We start from the raw sequence: 20716 nt of genomic DNA, 5'->3' as shown, positions 1-20716 counted from the left end.
CAATAAATGTGCTAAGATTGGTCAAAATCATGCATTTTACGTAATAGATCCGAATGAACCGTCTTTCGTTTTACAAATGCAATGACTCGGTGAGTAATTCGTTGAGAAAAACCAATCATAAGCTATTTCGCAATATCGTTGAAGAAAAACAAAAAGGAACAAAACAATTGGAAGGTCGGCCGTAAGTACTCCAACTTCATCTCGATTTGTTTTATTTTTGCTTTTATCTACTCTATCTTTAGACTTTTTGTTATTCCTGTTTCTTTTTATTTATTTATGCCAGCTGTCAGCTTCCTTGCCAATTTTTGTGCCAATTCAGCTTCTTTTTACGCCAGCTGTCGGCATGCTATGGAAAAATTTATTTCTGCCTCCGTGTTTCGGCTTCCGTGCATTGGCCGGCGTCGCAGCGTGGCCCACGTAACTTGGCCCTCGCTGGTTATACGGGGCTTCACTGCATTCACTCGGCCATTCTTCGTTGTGAGCGCTCGTTCGCAATGCACACGCGCTTTGCAGTCAAGGGCAATAGTGGCCAACTCACAAACGTGTTACAGTTAAGCGTGTCACATAAATGTTTTACACAAACGTGACATAGTGGCGTCTGTTTTTCTTTATCAACCCCTTTAATCCAGTCGTGTAATTGTGAGACAATATTCCAGGAGAAGGGCCATGATATGGATTCGTATAGGATAACATTAGGCTGGACATAATGTAGGCTGAGTGTGATTAAAATAAACGGACTGCAGGTAGTTGAACCTCGTTATAACGAACACTGATACAGCGAATTATTGGCTATAGCGAACTAAATACGAACTTTGGTTGGTCAGGCTTCATCTCAATGACACTTATTGTTTTATAACGAAAGTGAAACTGTGGGAGCCGCGCTATCTGTCCAGTAGTCTGAGAAGCTACTTCCCAAAACTCCCGCTGTCCGAAACTGCAGAAGTGGAAAAGGCCCCTTTGTTCGTGGGCACTGTGGAAAACTTCACCCTGCTCAGTGCTGTGAATAGCCACCGGGCAAAGATCACACCCTTCCTCGAAAAAATAGAAACTCAGGCCTGTTTTGTAAAATGAAATTTATTCCGTGGTAATTTCCCGTTTCGTGTTAGAGGAGGAGGAGGAGGAGGAGGAGGAGGAAAACTTTATTTGACAGTGAAGTCAAGCAGGTTAGTGGGCGGTATCCTTAGTCTCCGTTGCTGCGGCCCGCCGTCTTCGCCTTTTCAGCGGGCCAAAGCTGCTTGCTCAGGTCCGAGCTGGCAGGTTCACTACCGCACTGCTCGTGTGTTGGATTAGGGATTGGATCAAAGTCGGGCATAACTGGCATGCTCAGGCCATATATGGTATAGAGTCTATCTCTGCTGCCGCAGTGCTTGCATAGGGGGTGCGGTGGATGGCGTGTAACCATGTGGGGTGTGGAAATAGCCTCCTCATTCAATAAATACCATCAGCCAATCACGCACCGGGGATCTTTGTTTGTGAGGAGTGAAACTCGACGAAGAATCCTTGAATTTGGAGGAGAAGGAAGATTCGTTCTAAAAAAGGCACGCAACGTGTTTATCTACCTAGTAAAGCAAGAAGCCAAAGTATTGTTTACTGAATGATTCGTTTGTGTATACCGCAGGCCGATGGGGCTATGCCTGGGGTTGACATGTATGCAAGGGGAAAGAAAACGAGAAGAAGAGCAATTACGCGCATATAAAGTGTCGTAGAAACGTCTAGAAAATATGTGTACAACGAAATACAAAGGAAGAACCGTGAAAGTCGCGAACGGGTCCCAGCACTGTGAAGTAACATAACGGGACCTTCCCTCGTGTCATCGCGTATTTCGGTATAAACTAAACTTGAATATGTGACTCCTGTGCTGTAATGCTACACGATTTATTTATTTTTATTTTATTTTATTTTATTTTATTTACAAAATACTGCAGACATGAAGCCCAGGCAGGAGTGGTAAAGGCAATAATGAACAAAAAGGGCACATATCAGACTTAACGTCGACAAAAAAGTTACAACTGGTAAAACGGGAGTAGGGGGGGGGGGGGGGGAGGAGAATAACATACCAGAAAATCCAGAAAAAGAAAAAGAGGGGGGAGGAACATAAAACTGAAAGAAAACAATGCAACCAGACAAAGAACAGCCAAGCGGATAACTGCAAATCATTATTACGTCACTAAATAAGCATGCGCGTCAATTGAATCTGTCGACAGATGGGCGACAAATGGTAAATTGTCCTACTGGGAAATCGTGCGCGGAAAAAACGAAAATTTTAAAATAGGCGAAACATGGAGTTAACGCAAGGGAATGTGAATGACTACTGTGGCGCGTTGGCAGCGGACTAATGTGGGGGCTGGAATCTAGTAAGAGTTTCCTTTTCACTAATTGATAAATAAATTTCAGGTGGAACGATTTACGCCTGGATTCTAATGCTGGAATACCATTTCTTTCAATCAAGGCGATACGGAGTCTGTTCGCCCCTGTATACCATAAAAAAACGCGGACGCCCCTTCTTTGAATTCTATCAAGAAGATCGATATATTCATTTTTGTGTGGTGATCACAAATAATGCAAGCGTATTCCAGGGGGGTTGTGCCGCAATAAGCATAGCGAGCATAGTTTATGGAAGGCGGCAGCGCATATGTTGTTATTATGAGAGAGAGAGAGAGAGAGAACAACATCTTTATTGGCCGGCTAAATTAGTCGCAGATACCAGCCTCCTGTAGGGGAGGCAGCATCTATGACTGCTGGCGTTGAAGGGCCTCCATCGCGAACTGGACGGCTCCCCGTTGAGAGTCTAAGTGAGTTCCAACTTGAGGTACTGGTTAACATTACACCGAGACATCTGTGTTCATTTACTTGATTTATTGGTTGTTCACAAGTGTAATAAAATTCAAGGTTCTGTTTTGTCGTGTTTGAGTTGCATGCCAGACGTTTCTCTGCAAGGAACAACGGCTTTTAAACGCAAGTTGATCCTTAATGCCATTATTTCGTCGTCTGCAAAAAGGCTTATTTTAATTGAGCTGTTTGTAACAATAGCAATGTCATTGCAAAAAGTCAGAAAAATAAAAAAAACCTTGCACACTCTCTTCTGGTACTCCAGATGTGACAGTGAGAGCATCAGAAGTACTTCCATTAGTGTCGACATCCTGCCTGCTGTTTTTTAAATATGTTGTAAGGCATGATGGCTTTTAGTTGATGTTAGGGATAGTTAAGGTGATTACTGAGCGCGGAAAACCATGGGTAGTTTAGGTATGCAATGACTTTGGGCCCTCCGAGTTACTTTGCGTTTCGATGGACTTAAAATCACTTCTATGTTTATATAAAATATTTTCTGCTGCGTATCCACTGCAGAAATTACGAATGCATTGCTTGAAAGAAGAATGTAGTTAACATAGCACTTACTGTTTAATTAATTTAACCCAAACCGAAAAACCGAAACTGGGAATATTCGCAGGTTTTAGTGATGACCAGGGCGTAATTTGAGTGCGTCCGCTAAAAGGCCACCGGTTTGAAGCGTTTGCAACTAGAAACTACTGCTGTGCACGGCGTAAAACAGACCCTGCGTGTAGTAGAGTCCCGGTTCAGTACCCAGCACCTGCTTTGGAATTCGTCAAAACGGACATTTTTAAAGGAACAAAAGCTGAATGACTGAAAATTACAGAGCCACTTGTTGAGTTATTCTAGCTGAGTTAAAAAAGTGGCAGGGTGTCGGTTTACCCAACGTTGGCTTACCGCTTGGGGTAGCCAACCACCCAGTCGATGGGCACCTACATTTATTCCTGCTGATCTCGACTATAGCGTCACTGAATAACTTCTATATAGCATCCCTAGGCTCCGCGGTATTCGATGCGCTCGCATACACAAACGTGCGAAGCAGTGTCTTTTGCCGTTCGTGATTGCTGCTTAGTTACTTTTAAAGAATAATAATGTTCGATATATTCTTGAAATAACCGCAGGTTTTGTCTAGGCGATGAAGAACTCAGCAACTTGCCGAGAGTACGGTTCAGGCGTTCTTTTTTTCGGGAGTCCAGTAGAAGCATTTTATAAAGGCTGGATTGTCACTACAGCAAGACTTTACCGTAGAAGCCAACTGGCGAGATACTTGTTTTGTTGGGAGCCGTCAGAAGTTGTCCGACTTCCACCAGGAACAACATTTTTAGCTGTACAGCCCAATTTTCCAGAAGGCCAGAAATATTGAGTGTAATACGCTTTGAAAATAATGTTTAGGCTCGAAATGATGAGCACCAGCAATTCGCAACGACGAGGATTATTCAGGGTGCAAATACCCGGTTCGAATTACGCGCTTTCACGTATACAACAGCCAAAATTGTTAGGTGGCGCCATCTTGCGCCTTTTATAAGAATCATAGTAAAACAAAGCCCCAGACAAATAGACTCTCAAGAAGCATTGTTTAATACCATCTGACAAGATAATGCAACATAAAATAGGTTTTTTATGGGCTGCTTGTGCTGCTGAATTAGCTTTTACTAGCTTTTCTGCAAGATATTTTTTGCAATACTAGCGGCCACATCAGCATCTGCATCAAGAGAAATGGCGGCGGACAAGGTGGCGAAGAATCCGCACATGGATATCAAAAACAATTTATTACTAATGAATCCAACCATAATTTATGTTATAGTCGCGTTAGTTGTAGTACTCATCACAACATGTAAGTAACATGCTGAGTTTACCATAGATATACGCTTTCTGAGACGTGTAACCGATTCCATATGCGCACTGTCAACATCACAGGGTTGGGATGTGGTTTCATTTTTTTGTGTGCGAATCCATTTTCAACAGACCAGTTCCTTTCAGAAGCTTCCTACGTGGGGTTGTGTGCGTATTTTAATTGAACAATTTTTGCGATTGTTTCAGTGATATTTTTCCGAAGGAGGAAAAACCTCCGGCGAGCGGTGTTGATTGTTGGGCTGTCGGATGCCGGCAAGACACTCCTGTTTTCTCAAGTGAGTGACCGATTTCGAGCTTCCACAAAACTCGTCTTTAAGGGTCGTGCTTAGGGCTTGCACGTCTTGGGCGTTTGCGTCGTGAGCTTGAGGTTTATATGAATCTTCTTCCGTCTACTCTACCAATTATTTTCATTTTTAATGCTCACTGCTAGTTTGTTGGTTTATGTTGGCTGCAAGCACTGGCATTCTCTTATTCAAATCGCCGTTTCAAATTACAGCTCGCAGCTCGCAAGAAAGTGAGCACATACACGTCCATCAAGGAGAACACAGCATCCTACGATGTTCCAAAGAAGGTAAATCTTACGCTACCAGTGCCTTATCTTATGCGCGTTCATTTTCGAGTGTTGAATGCTTTGTTCTTGTGTCCCCGGCGGGAAGGCTTCAGACGCATTTATGGTTTTCCAGGGCTCCCTTAACCTGATCGACCTACCTGGCAATGATAGGATGAGGTCGAGATTTATTGACCAGTTCAAAGGACTGGCAAGGTGAGTGTGTGTTATCACTAGGCCTGCGTCAGCTCTTGCAACTAATGCCGTTATTGGCAGGTGAAATTAATACATGTACCACACATACCAAGGTTTTATAATTATTGTCTAAGGTTATTATGCCCCAGCAGGCCTCGTTACTCTTAAAGGAGTACTGACACCAAATTTTTACGTCATGTTTTTATTGCTTGGATCTATGCCTACGGGGCTAACTATCATGAAACAGTAGTTCAAATACATCAGCGGAGGATAAATGAGAAACTATAACGCAGCTAAAACCGCCGTCAACGGCTGCCGTTTCATAAAGCTCGGAGTTCGCGGGCGGCCAAAAGTACGCTAAGACGTCATGGTTTCCGCTGAACAGGACCGCCGCTATCACGTGGGTCTGCGAAAACCTGTGACGCTCCATCCATGCACCAGACGGTTGCGCCTTCCCATTAGCCGGGTGCCGGGTGGATGTCACGGAGTAGGGAAGCACGCGTCTGTCTCCTCGTTTGCTCTACCACACCCTGATGTCACACGATGTCGATTTCGGTGGAAGCCTCCAGCACAGCAGTCTTGCCGGCGCTACATTTGCAATCAATTTAAGATATATTCCACGCAACGCATGCTGTTCATACTTTACGCAGGGTATTCTGGTGGGTAAAGGAAACAAACTGTACAATAATATCAGCCCCGAAAATTGGTGTCAGTACCCCTTTAACTTGGGGTAGGTGATTGATCGATTAACCTTCCAATTAATCGATTAATGCTATAGTCATGATTAATTTTTTTAACTGCTTAATTGGTTAAAGTCACATGAGCGAAATGAAACAAGGGTGGCATGGTTAAATTATGCGCAAGCATGTTGCGGATAATATTCGTGTTCGAATAACTTGCCCTACTTCACAACAAAAAACGCCGCAAGTGTGCTCAGAGGTGTTACTGATTAAAACCGCAAGCTGATATCCAAGACAGATGGGAAAATGGCTACTCTAAATACAAATATACATGGTACAGAAAATGGGGAGCTGGCACTCCCACCGTTTTACCATTATATAAACCAACTGTGTTGAAGTAAACCACAATTAGTCAGTGTCCCCTGCAATAATGGCCCGTGCAAATGTTCCCGACTCCAGAAATAGTTTGGCTGATGACCGCGGTGATATGCGTCTCACCCCACCCGCATCAGCGCCATGATGTGGACCTGCTCAGCTCATCTAGGATATCTGTGATGTGCTAGCCGTATTTTTAGTCTTCTCTCTTTCAGCCCTATCATTTCACTTTCCCTCTATTTCCCTTCCCGCGCACTGGGTTGTATGCATGCAGGTGAGCTCGCTGCCGAGCTCAATATCCCCAGTGCACTTCCTTTCCTTTTCTCTTCCCTCAAACCGCTACAAATAGCTGTGAACAGGCCGAGAAGCTTAATGCTACTATTTATATTTAAAAATATAACTATTATAAAATTTTATTGTGTAATTTTTATTCTTAAGCTAATGCAACTGAATAATCGATCGATTAAAGCCTGCCGATTAATCAAATTAAAATTTTTAACCGAAGCTCAGCCCTGCTCTTTCGTTACCACGCCTATTCAAATCGATCACCGGTGATCGATGATTTATAATGCCTATTTCAACATGTTGTAGTCGTTTCTCTTGTATCTAATGCGGCCAGTGGTTAGTCTAGGCACTGCACTTATAGAATCAGTTTAAATTTTCCCGCTCCTGGTGACATTGAGATTTTTGACGGCGTTTTTCGCGAGCTAAGATGCGTGTGTTTTTAAGGAAGAGGGCTTGGCTGCTGCACTTGACGAAAAAGCATGCCACTCGTGGTTGGGCTGCATTACCATTTTTTTTTTATCAAAGGGCTCCTGGAAAGTCAAGTACCAAATAACGTTGTCAGCTGTGTAGTCAAACAGTTGTGAGGTGATAATTAATTGAAAATGACACCAGCTGTTCACTAGCGATCTTTGGTTCAGAGAAAAGGAAGCTTTATTCTGCCAAAGCTTATTTGTGACGGTCCCCCGCATGTCTAGCAAGTGTGCCTGGCATTTTCAGCCAGTTTCCAGCAGTTTCGGTTTCGTTTTTGTGTTGCGAAATTCATATTTGGTGCTACTACGCAGTTACCCAACTACAAGCTGATTTGCCATGGCGCCTCTGTTGCCCACTACTGTTCCTCGAAACAAGCATGCCGCTCGTGCTTCCACTTTACCCACACCTTACTCCTGAGATAACAGCTTCAGTTGAAAGTCGAAAGATAACACCAAGCCATCGGATATCGGTTCAGACGAGGAGAACGCTTCCAATCGGCCTTGAACACCGCCAGCTGTTCAGCGGCCAGTTTTGTTACCATACGAAGGTATTTCCGTAAGTCTAATGTCGCTTCTTAGTAGAACTGTCTATTCTGACGAAGTCTCCAACATGCTTGTAATTGTTTCATTTCGAAATTGTTAGGTGGCGCAGCAATGTTGTAGGCTCGTAGTGCTAACTCACTTCATAGCACGACGGCGGCTTGGCGAAAGCTTGTTGGGCACAGTTCTAGCGCATCGCACCTTATTCCTGCAAGCAGGGCTACCATAGTGAGTCAGGACATGATAATAAAACGCAAATGAAAGTTCTGACTGATAAGTGATGATCAGAACGTCAACAAGCATCCACCACAGAGTTTGGTTTTCAATTCCAAGTGGATTTTTTCGCATCGCTTGCTTGCTTTCAATATTGTGCTGGCCATAATCATTGACAAGGTGTTTTTACATCACGTGGGGACTAATTGGGGCCTTTAACAATGTCAAAACACCAGATTTCTTCCAGAAAACCATCCAAAATAGCGAAATTTGAAATAGAGGTTTGGCTTGCCACAAGGCACGGGCACCACGTGTGCTAACGTTTTCTTTTATGTCTGACAAATTGTACTTCGCAACTGAATTTTTTTTCTAGGACTGGTTTCTGAAATGTTTACCTACAAAATGTATATTTCAGATTTTTTCTGCTACTGGTGGTTTATTATACACAACTTCCTTTCTTATTTTCTTCAAAGCCTGGACAAAAATTTTGAATTTGATCATTTTTTTCGCAATCATTATTTATGAATACACTATTAAAAAATGTCGCTGGAAAGTGCGTGGAATCACCTGCATTTTATGTCACTGCAATCTGTGCCTAACCGACATGTATAGCCCAGAAAAAATGTTTTGTTAGACCCCTCAAAATCAGTCAACTCCCTGCTGTAACAAAAGAGTTAACCATGCTGGCAGCAGGCATTCGCCTCATGTTTTTTTTTTTTTAAGGTTATTGCATATACCAAAATTTTACTTGCGGATCTAAAGCACTGTTAGTCATGATTCAGTCTGGTTTCCCAGCCATTTGTGTCCCACATGAAACTTGTAACCTGCTGTTCGTGGACTCATTTTAAAGCTTCTGCCTGTTCACTGTGTGAAAATCTGCGGCAGTTTGTTATCTTCATGCTGCACTGCGTGGGTGTCTACCTTGTTAGACGTTCTTCCTCTCCAAGCATTTTCAACTTGCCTTTCAGGGCCCTTGTGGTCGTCGTGGATAGCGTGAACTTTCCACGGGAGGTCCGGGATGTTGCCGAGTAAGTGGCCTCACGCGGCCTTGCACCCTTCAGGCTTTAGAAACGTTCGTGTTGTGCATTTTATTCACAGAGGAAAGGTGGCCGCTGCACAGCGATTGGCGCGGTATTTTTTTGTTTTTGTTTTTTGTTTTCAGTCTGCATCTGTTACTTAGGGCACTGGCAAAGAGAATTGTGTAGCTGCTATCTGGCGGGGCATCGTCATATTTGGGAGTTCTCAAAGACATATCTGCCAGGAGAGTGCGGTAGCAGAAGGCATAGATTGTAGCAAAGAATTTGAGATTGTGTGATGTAGTTACAGCTTTTGGTAACTTTTCAGGTTTCTCTACGGCTTGCTGTGTGACCCGGTTATCTCCCAGCACTGTCCACCTATCATGATAGTGTGCAACAAGCAAGGTGGGTGCCTTTTTTAAAATTTATCTCAAAAGACGGTCCCCTGAGTGCCGCTTCTTGCATTTGCAGACCAGACCTTGGCGAAGTCACCTAAAGTGATCCAGTCGCAGCTGGAAAAGGAAATGTGAGTGTGAGAGATAAATTGCCTTGTGTGGACTGAAACTTTACTAGAGCCAGTGATTTTTTTCTTACACAACTATTGGAATTATGTGTAAATATAATTGATGCCAAAATTGAGGTGGTTGGTAAGAGCAACCGCACTCATAAAGTGTTTGTTTGTTGTCAAACTAACTCCTAACCCTGTCAGTCATTGGGACTACAAGGCAACGAAAACGAAGACTGTGTAAAAAGGGAGACCCAGACATGGCGCTAAAATTTAGCTTTTTTTTTTTACATTACCTTTATTTTGTTGCGCCGTAGTCGCCCAGTTGCTCAGTTTTCAACCTCTCAGTCATAGCTCTTGTGCTGCTGCGGCCGTATTCATGGTAAGAGGCAAAAAGCAAAAATGCCTGTGTGTGCAAAATTTTAGCGTTAAATGCCGAGATGGAAAAAAAAAGCTAGGCAAGCTTGCACTCGTGCGCAAGACTTCAATCGCAAAGCTGTTGTGGGTGAGCATTGACAGACACATAGTTAGTTTCAGTAGCATGCCCTGCCTTCCGGTTCGCAACCTCTTCCTCGGCCATGCGAACTATCCGTGGCCGGGCCATGCCGAGAACTGCGAGGACGTTGCGCGCGAGCTCGCTTGTAGGATACTGAGTGCATGCGCACGACGGTGCAAGCTCGCATGCGAAGGGCTCTCCTACGATACTGAGCGCGTGCGCCCGCTCCTCTCGAGTGCTGTGGCAGCTGCTATCACGTCTTTCGGTTGTAGAGCAGGTAATGCGACAGCTGCGCGACACCGACGCAATAACGTTCTTCGCGGGAAGTTTTCCACGTGCACGTACCCCGAACTTACAGCCAGTAACAACAGCTCTGCTGGTAAAAGAACGTTCTAAGACCAGTGAGAACAGAAAGGCCCCTAGGATGTTAGGCATGAACTGCTCAGACTAGTTCTCAGTAATTAGAAGATAACACGTTCAGTGAGTCTTTCTGCAAGCATTTTTTAAACCTACATTAAGGATCACGGAAAAACGTCTATCTTAAAAAAAAAAGAAAAGTCTATGGACTTAACAGCCTGAATTTGCCTTTTGCTAGATATCATAATGTGCTAAAACAGTTTCTTATCAATTATTTATTATTACTATTATTATTAGTATTATTGTTATTTTTATTTTTTCAACTTGGCCCTGACCATAAGAGTAGTATCGTTGTTGGGAAGTTAAGCAATAGTTCGTCATGGTTATCGCCACTAGTTCATCATGAGAACAAAGTTGATTTCTAGCCGTTTTTCTGATAGTCAAAAAGCTGTGTTACTTACTGTGTTACCATTGCTGTGTTACTACATCTGCGCAGATAAAAAATCCTCAGTTGGTCCAAATTCAAAGCTCTTTGCTATGACGTGCCTTAAAACCAGTTTTTTTAATTTTGTTATTCTTTGGTATGAAAGAAAGGCCAGGCAGACCATCTAAACAAGGCTGACTGTGCTTGGTTAGTGGCTTTCTAAATTACATGACGAAAGTTTTAATGGGTGCTTTTATGTCAACATATGCATCTCCAAAGTGTACTGCCTGAACAAATTGTGGTTTTAATTCTCCAGGAACGTCCTCCGGACCACGCAAATCTCTGCCCTGGAGTCTACAGAGGGGCAGGCCAACAACAACACATTCCTTGGAAAGAGAGGGAAGGACTTCCAGTTTTCCGACCTACGCCCCATCTCGGTCGAGTTCATGGAGTTCAGCGCCGAGGCACCAGAGGACGGCCAGCTGTCCAGCTTCCAGAGTTGGCTCGCTAAAGTGGCATAGAGGAACAATGTTTGGCAACTCTTCAAGAAGTTACAGGGCTGTGAGCTACTAATTTTTGAGGATTCATGGGGCTTTAAAGGGGAGTGACTCTATGGGCACATGTGAAACTGTTTCCAAAACCTGCTCCTTCGGCAAAACTGTTAACGTTCCGGAGCGTATTGTGTTCAGTCAGTCCTGGCTGTATGAAATGTGTTCGCAATTCATAGACCTTTGTTCTTTCGTGGTGAAACTTGTGAAAGTGTACGAGACGGATAAAATGCGCGATTTTGGGTCTTGGTTCTGTCATGGTGTGAAACTGGTGAAAGTGTACAAGACTGATAAAATGCTTTATTTCATCAAACCGTGGCTCCGAACTCAGTTCTGCCTCTTCCTTGTGGAAGGCCTTCTCTGGGTGGCAGGTGGTGACTTGAGTCCTGGCATGGAGACATATCACAACGTAGCATGTTCATATTGATCCCATTGACAAAACCTACACTACTGGAAGTTTCATCGTCCTGTTCCACGTAAAAACACGAGTCGCGTTCAGACCCACAAAAAAAGCCGAGACTTGATGCGTGTCCAGGACCATGCGAAGCTTCAGGTTGCAAGCGCTGACCAGCATAGCTTGCTTATCACCAAGGACGATTTTCTAAGCACAGATGCCCACCTGAAATGGAAAGCATTGATAATCTTAGAGGTGTCTTACTGACCACAACTAAAGAGCATTAATTAAGCTGGCCACTGTCTTGCAAAGGAGAAAGCGGAAATGTTGACTGATGTCCATTTGCAATCTTAAAGGGACAGACAACGGATTTTTGTTGCGTATATGTTCTCTAGCTCATATGAAAGCCAGCATTTTATATAGCCCGGTAACCAAAAATTTCTAAACAAATTGGCGGAAATAATTTTAATTTGCCAGCAAACTTCCTGAAATCAGAACGGTGGCAGTTCCTAGTGTCAAAACTTGACCCTACAATATGTGTCCCTGTCATGCGACCTGCAAAGCTAGCAGCTACTGTAACTGCTGAAACGTTTATTTACGTATTGAAAAGCTTTTAACACAAGAATTTGTACAAGGTTAAATTGTATATGTATTTCTAAACATTATTTTGAAAATTTTAAAGACACGCCGCCCGCCGTCGCTGGGTTGCTCTCAGTGTGGCTAACTGAGCCTCCATGCCCGGAATCAACGGCAGCGTTCAGTAAACAGACCCAGTGAAGGAGCTTTGACGATTCTGCCTGAGTCAGGGGTGTTTGTTCTGCCAAAATATTTAATTTCAGTTTCCAAAGACGCCAACGGCAGTTTAAAAAAAAAAGAAACGTCGCACCCGGGGAGAATCAAACTTCCCACCTCGACAACGTGAAGCCAGATTCTACCTATCGTCTATCCCAACAGATGGTGCATTCGTGCACAATAGACCGTTGCATTAAAAAACACATGGAGGAACAGGAAAGCCTGCGATTCAAACTTTTTTAGCTGGGGGACAAGTTTTTAAATATCGTTTTTTATTTTGCATACAGACAAAAGTATGTTGCCGAGCTGTTGCCAGCATTATTTTTGGAGGGACACATACGGCTCGTAGATCCAAAAATTTCGATTTAAAAAGTTCTAGGGCGTTATCAGCAAAACCGTTTCTCGCCAAGGGGCTTTAAGTGATGCTTTCATTTGGGATAGAGAATATATACTCGACAAAAATCAGTTGTCTGTCCCTTTAAAGGCACTTTACAGGCAAACTTAGTTCTTGTGTGAACAACTTTAAACGTCTTGTGGCTTTAATGGCATTTGTTCAGTGAACACACATGCCTTTGTTTAGACAAATACGAATTAAGAAGCTTTCAATCTTGTTTTGTTTTCATTTTTTTCTAAGTCGCAGTAACACATCACAAATAGTGAGAAATGCAGTGCTGCTTCCTAGCTGGATACATTCATTAACTCTTTCGTTACCGCGGGAAATTGACCAATTTTGGAGGGTCTAACAAAACATTTTTTTGTGCTATACATATTGGTTAGGCACACATTGCAGTGACATACAATGCAGATTATTTCACGCGCTTTCCAACGACACCAGTTTTATTAATGTTTTCCTAAATAATGATTCCGAAAAAAATTATCGAATTCGAAATTTTTGTCCGTGCGTCGAAGAAAAAAGAAAAAAGTAAGTTGTGTATAATAAACCACGTGTAGTAAAACAAATTTAGAATATACATTTTGTAGGTAGACATTTCAAAAACCTGTCCTAGAAAAAAAATTGAGTTGCGCAGTACAATTTGTCAGATATAAAAGAAAATGTTAGCCCACGTGGTGCCCATGCCATGTGGTGAAGCCCAACCTCTATTTCAAGTTTTGCTATTTTGGATAGTTCTCTAGAAGAAATCTGGTGGTTTGACATTATTAAAGGCCCAAATTAGCCTCCACGGGATGTAAAAACACCTTGTCAATGATTATGACCGGCACAATATTGAAGGCAAGCAAGCGATGTGAAAAAATCCGCTTGGAGTTGAGAACCAAACTTTTTGGTGGATGCTTGTTGACGTTCTGATGATCGCTCATCAGTCAGAACTTTCATTTGCGTTTTATTATCATGTTCTGACTCACTATGGTAGCCCTGCTTGCAAGAATAAGGTGCGAAGCGCTAGAATCATGCCCAGCAAGCTTTCACCAAGCCGCCGTCGGGCTGTGAAGCGAGTTCAGCACTACGAGCCTACTACATTGCAGCGCCACCTAACAATTTCGAAAAGAAACAAATACAAGGCTGTTGGAGACTTTGTCAGAATAAACAGTACTACTAAGAAGCGACACTACACTTCCGGAAATACCCTCGTATGAAACCGAAACTGGCCGGTGAACAGCTGGCGGTGTTCAAGGCCAATTGGAAGCGTTCTCCTCGTCTGAGCTGATACCCGACGACTTAGTGTTATCGTTTGACTTTCAGCGGAAGCTCTTATCGCAGAAGCAAGGCGTAGATAAAGTGGAAGCGCGAGCGGCATGCTTGTTTTGAGGAGCAGTAGCGGGCAACGGAGGCGCCATGGCAAATGAGCTTGTAGTTGGGTAACTGCGTAGTAGCGCCAAATATGAATTTCGCAATGCGAAAACGAAACCGAAACTGCTGGAAACAGGTTGAAAATGTCAGGCACACTTGCTGGACATGCGGGGGACCATCAGAAATAACCTTTAGGAGAATAAAGCTGCCCTTTGTCCGAACCAAAGATCATTAGTGAATAGCTGGGGCCATTTTCAAGTAATTATCACCTCTCAACGCTGTCGGATTACAAAGCTGACCCCATTATTTGGTATTTGACTTGCCAGGAGCCTTTTGACAAAAAAAAATATTATGGTAATGCAGCCTAACCACGACCTGCATCCTTTTTTCTCAAGTGCAGCAGCCACGCCCCCTTCGTCAAAAACACGCGCACCTCAGCTCGCAAAAAACGCCGCCAAAAATCTCAATGTCGCCGGAGCGGGAAAATTTAAACTGATTCTAAAAGGGCAATGCCTAGACTAATCACTGGCTGCATTAGGTGTACGAGAAATGACTACAACATGTCGAAATAGGCAATATAAATCATCGATCACCGGTGATCGATTTGAATAGGCGTGGTAACGAAAGAGTTAAAGCTAGTGACCAAAAGTTTCCAGACGCAACGTTTGTACACTTGTAAGCACTTAAGCGAGCGTTCTTTATAAACAACTTCCAACAATTGCACTTCGAGAGAAGTGACTCATTGTAGAGAACTAGGTGGTATATGTTGGCAACACAGGTCTTTGTTTTTTTCCATTCTCTGGATTCTGATGTGCTATTGCCACTGAATGCTGTTTCTAATGCCGACGCGCATAAACTCTGTTATTGAAAAGTAACTAGGTTCTTGCGCTTGGTGCTGAATAAGATGTTTCGAGACACATTAAATGTCTTGAAGTATTGAAGCTACTCTCTATGGTGGCATTGTAATATTGCCACCTTAATCAGATTTTTTACATGGTGATGTTCATATCAACCCAATATAGTCTTGGAACCTGTATTACTTTATTGTGGTTGCAGCACGAGGTATGGGCCAGAGTTAAGGCAACCTCAGGTCAAGTGAAAGACAATGTGCCAGCTAGATATTGAAAAAAAGAGAGGTGGGAGTGAACAAGGACTTGCCTTTGTAATGGACCTACTCCCAGGTATGAAAAAATTTTGTGGGTTAATAAAAGTTTTTTCCAAATAAATTTTTTTTTTCAGAATAAAAGTTTTTTCCAAATAAAGGTTTTTTCCGAATAAAAGTTTTTTCCAATCCAAAATGTGGGTGGAAAAAAATTTTATTCGTTACGTAAGAAAATATAAAAGATGAAAAAGGGACATCAATGTTGCCTTGGATCATTATGGCGACAGGTGTCATTACAGGGAGATGTTGCTGGCATGCATGTACAGGGAGTTACGACAATAATCGGAACACTTAAAAATTTTTCCTGCACTGCTGGGTTTGCGCTCAAACTTCACACGAAGGTCACATTTTTGTAGTCCATTTTGTTTGGCACCAGGAACAGCGACGGTACTTGCCTTTTTTTTTTCTGAATAAAAACAATTATCACCTAAGGGAAAATGGCGGATGATTTGGACGTGCAAGGCAGTGCAAGCTGATCTTGGAATGACAGCACCATCTGGGGTATGCAGAGCGATACGGACAATGGGGTAGCAGACGATCAAAAAATGTGAAAGCAGGTCTTCTGATTGTCTGCTACCTCATTTGCTTCCTTCCACGCAGAAAGAAGCCAAATGAGGTAGCAGACGATCAGAAAATGTGAAAGCAGGTATTCTGATTGTGTGCCACCTCATTTGCTTCCTTCCACGCAGAAAGAAGCCAAATGAGGTAGCAGACGATCAGAAAATTTGAAAGCGGGTAAGGAAACAAATACAACGTTTACTGGCAATGATGAACCGTGGGAATATTTTATTATGATTGGTATCATCTTTATGCAATTATTTATGCAACCCCAGGTGGTGCCGTCATTCCAAGATCAGCTGGCACTGCCGTGTACGTCCAAATCTGCCGCCATTTTCCCATATGCTATTTCACAATAACCGTTTTTATTTCTTTTCAGAATAAACAGGTAAGTACCGTTGCTGTTCCCGGTGTCAAACAAATAGACCACAAAATCTGACCTTCATGTGAAGTTTGAGCGTGAACCCAGCAGCGGTTTGCCCAGGAAAAAATTTTAAAGTGTTCCAATTGTCGTCGTAACCTTTGTATGTGCTAGTGATTCAAACATGGTGACAGTTTATAAACTTGGTGGTAACTCAAGCATGGCATGCTGCCTTGACGGTGACAGCTGTTGCCGTGCTCCAAACACATAATACTTAAGTCGTGTACTATTTTTTTATTTAACCAAATTTCTTAAATTTGCATTGCAGATTTCATTTGGCAGGTACTGGGAACTTACTGCCAGAGGGAGATTAGCCTAGGTCTGATAAATTTGTTTCAATCACGATCAGTTTCAATCGAGCAGGAGTTTCGGTTGATAATAACTTCAGCTGATGCTGAAATCCACAGCGCATGTGCCTGGTGATTCCTGAAATTTGTGTGCTGGCTATGACTATGCCTTGATGTGTTTACAATGCTGGCAAAGCTGCACGTTACATTCACACATGTCCTATGGTCAATAAGAAGGGGCATCTTTCTTCGTTGTGCCCCTACTTTAAAGATGTTTTTGTGGTGTTGCAGCCGGCACATTCTCTGAGATGACGGCAGTACTGACCAAACAAGACTGGGACTAGCCTGCCCCCATGCAGAATCAGACGGCGTCGGCCATCATCTTGCGGAAGTCCGAGAGCAGCGTGTAGTCGGGGTCCTCGTCAATGTCCACCATGTCCTCTGCCGAGCCATGCTTGCGGAAGGTGGAGTTGTACCGATACAGGGACAGCGGGCATGGGAGCAGCTCTGGCATCACCGAGTGGTGCGTGATGAGCGACGTCAGGGTGCTGAACTCCTTCGTGAAGCCCTGCACAGACACAGAGAGGTCGAAGTGTGGATTTGTTAATGAGTCCTCTACGAAGTGCCGAGATGGGTTAAGTTTCTGAGCAGTAGTGTTTAGTTAAAGCAACAAGAAGAGAGTGGAGCGCACATTATTTGATTCTGATGTGCATGTCATTTCTAGCTTTTTCTTCTCAAGGGAACAAATGTGCCTCCGAAGCTTGTGATTGTGATGTAGTCTCGAGCTGGTTTTTTGAACATTTGAGCAGTGTATAGAGAGCAACAGTATGGAAGTACATAGAGTACAAATTCAACCCTGTATTTGCGCAACGCAAGAAATACACTGTGTGCTATTTGCAAACACCACATGCCTCATTCTGAATGTATGGTTATCTCTGTACCCGGCACGGTGGCTAAGGCGTTGTGTGCTGATGAGTTGAAGGATCCCTGCTGTGGTGGCCACTTTTCAAATGGAGGTGAAAAGCGGAAAAACCCATGTATCAACATTTTGGTGCATGTTAAAAGAGTCATGAAGAGAAAGTACAACTTCGTTTAATTTGAAAGAACTAGGATTCAGTATCTCACTCAGCTCCATTACAGCCACAAAAGATGTTTTTTGAACGGAAAAAAAAGCAAGAAGTACTTCAAAACTTTCAAATTCTGCGCCACAGTGACGTGTTATGAGCAAGAATGACGTCATGCGGGCCAACAATAAAACAATTTTCAGTGCGTTAACTGCATGTTAGCATTCAAGTGATGCGGTCAAATGGAACTAGAGGCCCCATTATAGACGTCCAGTCATGTGTCGTCGCGACAGGTCAGTTAGGCAGCCGCCAATCGCACAAACAAGGTACCGTGACGTCATAGAAAAGTTGCGGGAAATTGGCTAGGGGGTCGCAACTGCTTCACACGTTTTCTTCAATATCTCCGTTATTTGTTCAAAAATTGCGATGATATTGGTATCATTGTTATCGGGACTAAGCAGTCTTTCTAATAAACCCAACTTGTATTTTGTCTTCATGGCTCCTTTAAAGATTCCCCGGGTGGTAAAAATTAATCTCCACTATGGTGCACCTCATAGCCCAAGCGTAGCTTCAATGCATTAACCCCAAATTTTGGATTTTTGAAAGATTATATCTGTAAGCTTGAAGGGGCATTGCAGAGGCGATATTAAATACTTTAGCATCACGCTCGCTGATTTCCTGATGTCAGTGTGGGAACAAACTTGCAAGTTCATAATGTCGAATTTAACGAATTGTGAGCATGTTAAATATTCACTGACTGCATGAACAAACAAGAAGGCCACATTAATTATGACATATAAGTAACAAGCAGAAATTATAAGTGAGGGAGGCGTCAAACCACATTGCAAACCAGTGAAATCATTGCTGTAGTTCAAAGGGCAGTCTCCAGAAACAATATTTTCTTTTCTTGCCAGCTTTACAATGCAACAAAGGCTCTACAGTTGCACTAACCAGTGAAAAAATTAGGTAACTATTTAATGTAGATTCATTCTCGGTGTGCATGCTAACTTCATTTAGGTCATTTGTGTCAATTAGTGGGCTCAAATCCTAGAAATCTTACTTGTTTTCTTACTAGTCTTACTAGTACGAAAACAAGTCTAGTCTTACTAGACTTGTTTTCAGAACAAGTCTAATCTTACTAGTCTTGGCATGAATTCCCACTTCTAAAGTACATGCATAGTCGTGGTGGACCCTCCTAATCCCTTATTTATTGATTGATTGATTTAACTCGTTGACTGAATGAGTGAGTTAGCCATTTTAAAAAGCATTGTCCAATACACCTCTGTATGTGCTGTTTGTGAACATGTGACACTGTATTGTCTTTAGAGAATATGCACAGGCTTCAGGGTGCGCACAGATTTCATGGGGTCAACCCACGGAGTGCTTGAGGTGTTTCACCAAGGTTAATGCACGCGCCAGCACTAGAGCAGGGCGAGTGCTGATTGGTCGTGCGCAGTGTTGTATGTTGACTATGGTGTGTGCATTGCCTAACAACGTGTTTCCTATCTGCTGTGCAGAATTCTTTCTCTCTATGACCTTGACTGAGAGGCTGCACACACCTGCTGAACGATCCTGCCTAGCAAATGATCTTTTTCAAAATACACAGAATCATTTCGCTCTGAATTTCATGGACAGGCTTCACACCACAGACATGATTCTTGAGGCAGGGCATCTAGCGCACTTGCACTAAAAATTTATAGGTTGACCTGATGCAGGTGGGCTCTGGGTTTGCGGGCACATGTCATTTGGTTTGCTTGCGTCACTAAGTCGGCCTAAATGGGTCTTGCTTGTTCTCTTTACGTGTGTGTTCAGCTGACTGTTGTTTTTTTCTGTGTCTGTCTTCTTTTTGCCGCATCAGCATGGCATCTCATCCTTCTCTTGCGCCCCTGCTGATTGCAGAGGTCGTGCACATACACACACACACAGAGGCCCGTGCACTGTACTCTTGTGCTGCACAGGCGCAGTGCGTGCCGCCATCATGCGTCCTGTTTATTCTCCAGTGCGCGATTGCTCATTCTTCCCTGCCCAGCACTTGCACTGTACTATTGTTCGTTTTAGTGCGCAAGCACTCTGGCAACCGCTGCTGGGTTTGGCGGTGGTGATGGCGACGGCAACGGAGTCGTAATTGAGTGAGCGAAGGCAGGAAGACAACAGCAGAGGAAAATGTGGCAAAAGCGTGTAGGGGAGGACAGTATGCTGAGCCCGCACGAAACGCTCGTCGGAGCGTCTATCAAAATTTTGAAGGGCAGGGCGGCACGCGCTGCTATGACACCATTTCTCTCACTGCCTCCCCCTCACACTTCCAGCAGATGCATGAGCCCAGCTACCCTGTTGATTGGCTCATCCGAACCACGTGACATTTGTGCGGGAGGTTCAAACGCAATTTGCAACAGCATGGTCGCCGGCGGTGGTGGTGTGCTGCAAGATAACAGCACAGTAGCGCATGCCGCCGTGCGTTCATTAATCACGCAATCTCTTCCTGAGATGCAGCAAATATGCGCCGTGACCGAGAAGACAGTTTGCGCTGTGTACAAACTTCGCACTAGGGAGTATAGTAATCATCGGTGCATTTTTTTCTGCATTCGTTCATTGACTTTTGTGGAGAATTCAGAACTCCAGATGCACACATGAATTTCTTGTGGTTAGCCCTCCTGGTGGTTTTACACCAATAACAGGTTACTTGAGTTGAACAACAGAATGCATCAACAAATAATTTTTGACAAATTTACTCTGTTTCTGTAAATGAACACTGAACTCAGTGTACTTTTTTATTTTGCCATGTAGTGTAAGTATAGAGCCTTAGAAGAAAACACCAGGTTTCTTTTACATGGCATTACACGGGTTTTTAATGGTGCTTGATGCTATTACCGTCTTTTGAAGCTTATTAACTTGCGTAGTGGTTAGGCATTGTTCGCACAGGTTATGTGGGCTGATAATCTTAAATATACCCTGCGAAT

The 20716-nt window shown here is 43.3% G+C and overlaps 2 protein-coding genes across 5 annotated transcripts in view; one reads left to right on the top strand and one right to left on the bottom strand.

Annotated features, from left to right (window-relative positions):
- The first annotated feature begins 4504 nt into the window (after window positions 1-4504).
- Srprbeta (signal recognition particle receptor beta) lies at window positions 4505-11647 on the top strand. The gene is made up of 8 exons (XM_077676194.1): window positions 4505-4663; window positions 4870-4958; window positions 5180-5254; window positions 5367-5446; window positions 8957-9016; window positions 9333-9409; window positions 9476-9530; window positions 11103-11647. The coding sequence occupies exons 1-8, from the start codon at window positions 4546-4548 to the stop codon at window positions 11305-11307; spliced, it is 759 nt and encodes a 252-aa protein (XP_077532320.1). The 5' UTR covers window positions 4505-4545; the 3' UTR covers window positions 11308-11647.
- LOC144144663 (uncharacterized) overlaps window positions 11615-20716 on the bottom strand; it is a 185304-nt gene continuing 176202 nt past the window's right edge. For all 4 annotated transcript variants that reach the window (XM_077676192.1, XM_077676189.1, XM_077676190.1 and 1 more), the window contains 2 exons: window positions 17021-17263; window positions 11615-11953 (listed from right to left, as the gene is read on the bottom strand). In XM_077676192.1, the coding sequence (XP_077532318.1) occupies window positions 17057-17263 (207 nt within the window). In that variant the 3' untranslated portion in view covers window positions 11615-11953; window positions 17021-17056. The remainder of the gene's footprint in view (window positions 11954-17020; window positions 17264-20716) is intronic.

The sequence above is a fragment of the Haemaphysalis longicornis genome, unplaced genomic scaffold (assembly GCF_048455015.1).
Source record: "Haemaphysalis longicornis isolate Haplotype H1 unplaced genomic scaffold, Haemaphysalis longicornis Haplotype H1 scaffold_7, whole genome shotgun sequence".
NCBI classification, from domain to species: Eukaryota; Metazoa; Arthropoda; class Arachnida; order Ixodida; family Ixodidae; genus Haemaphysalis; species Haemaphysalis longicornis.
The sequence above is the reverse complement of the archived record's forward strand: the minus strand, read 5'-3'. Positions and strand labels throughout refer to the sequence as shown.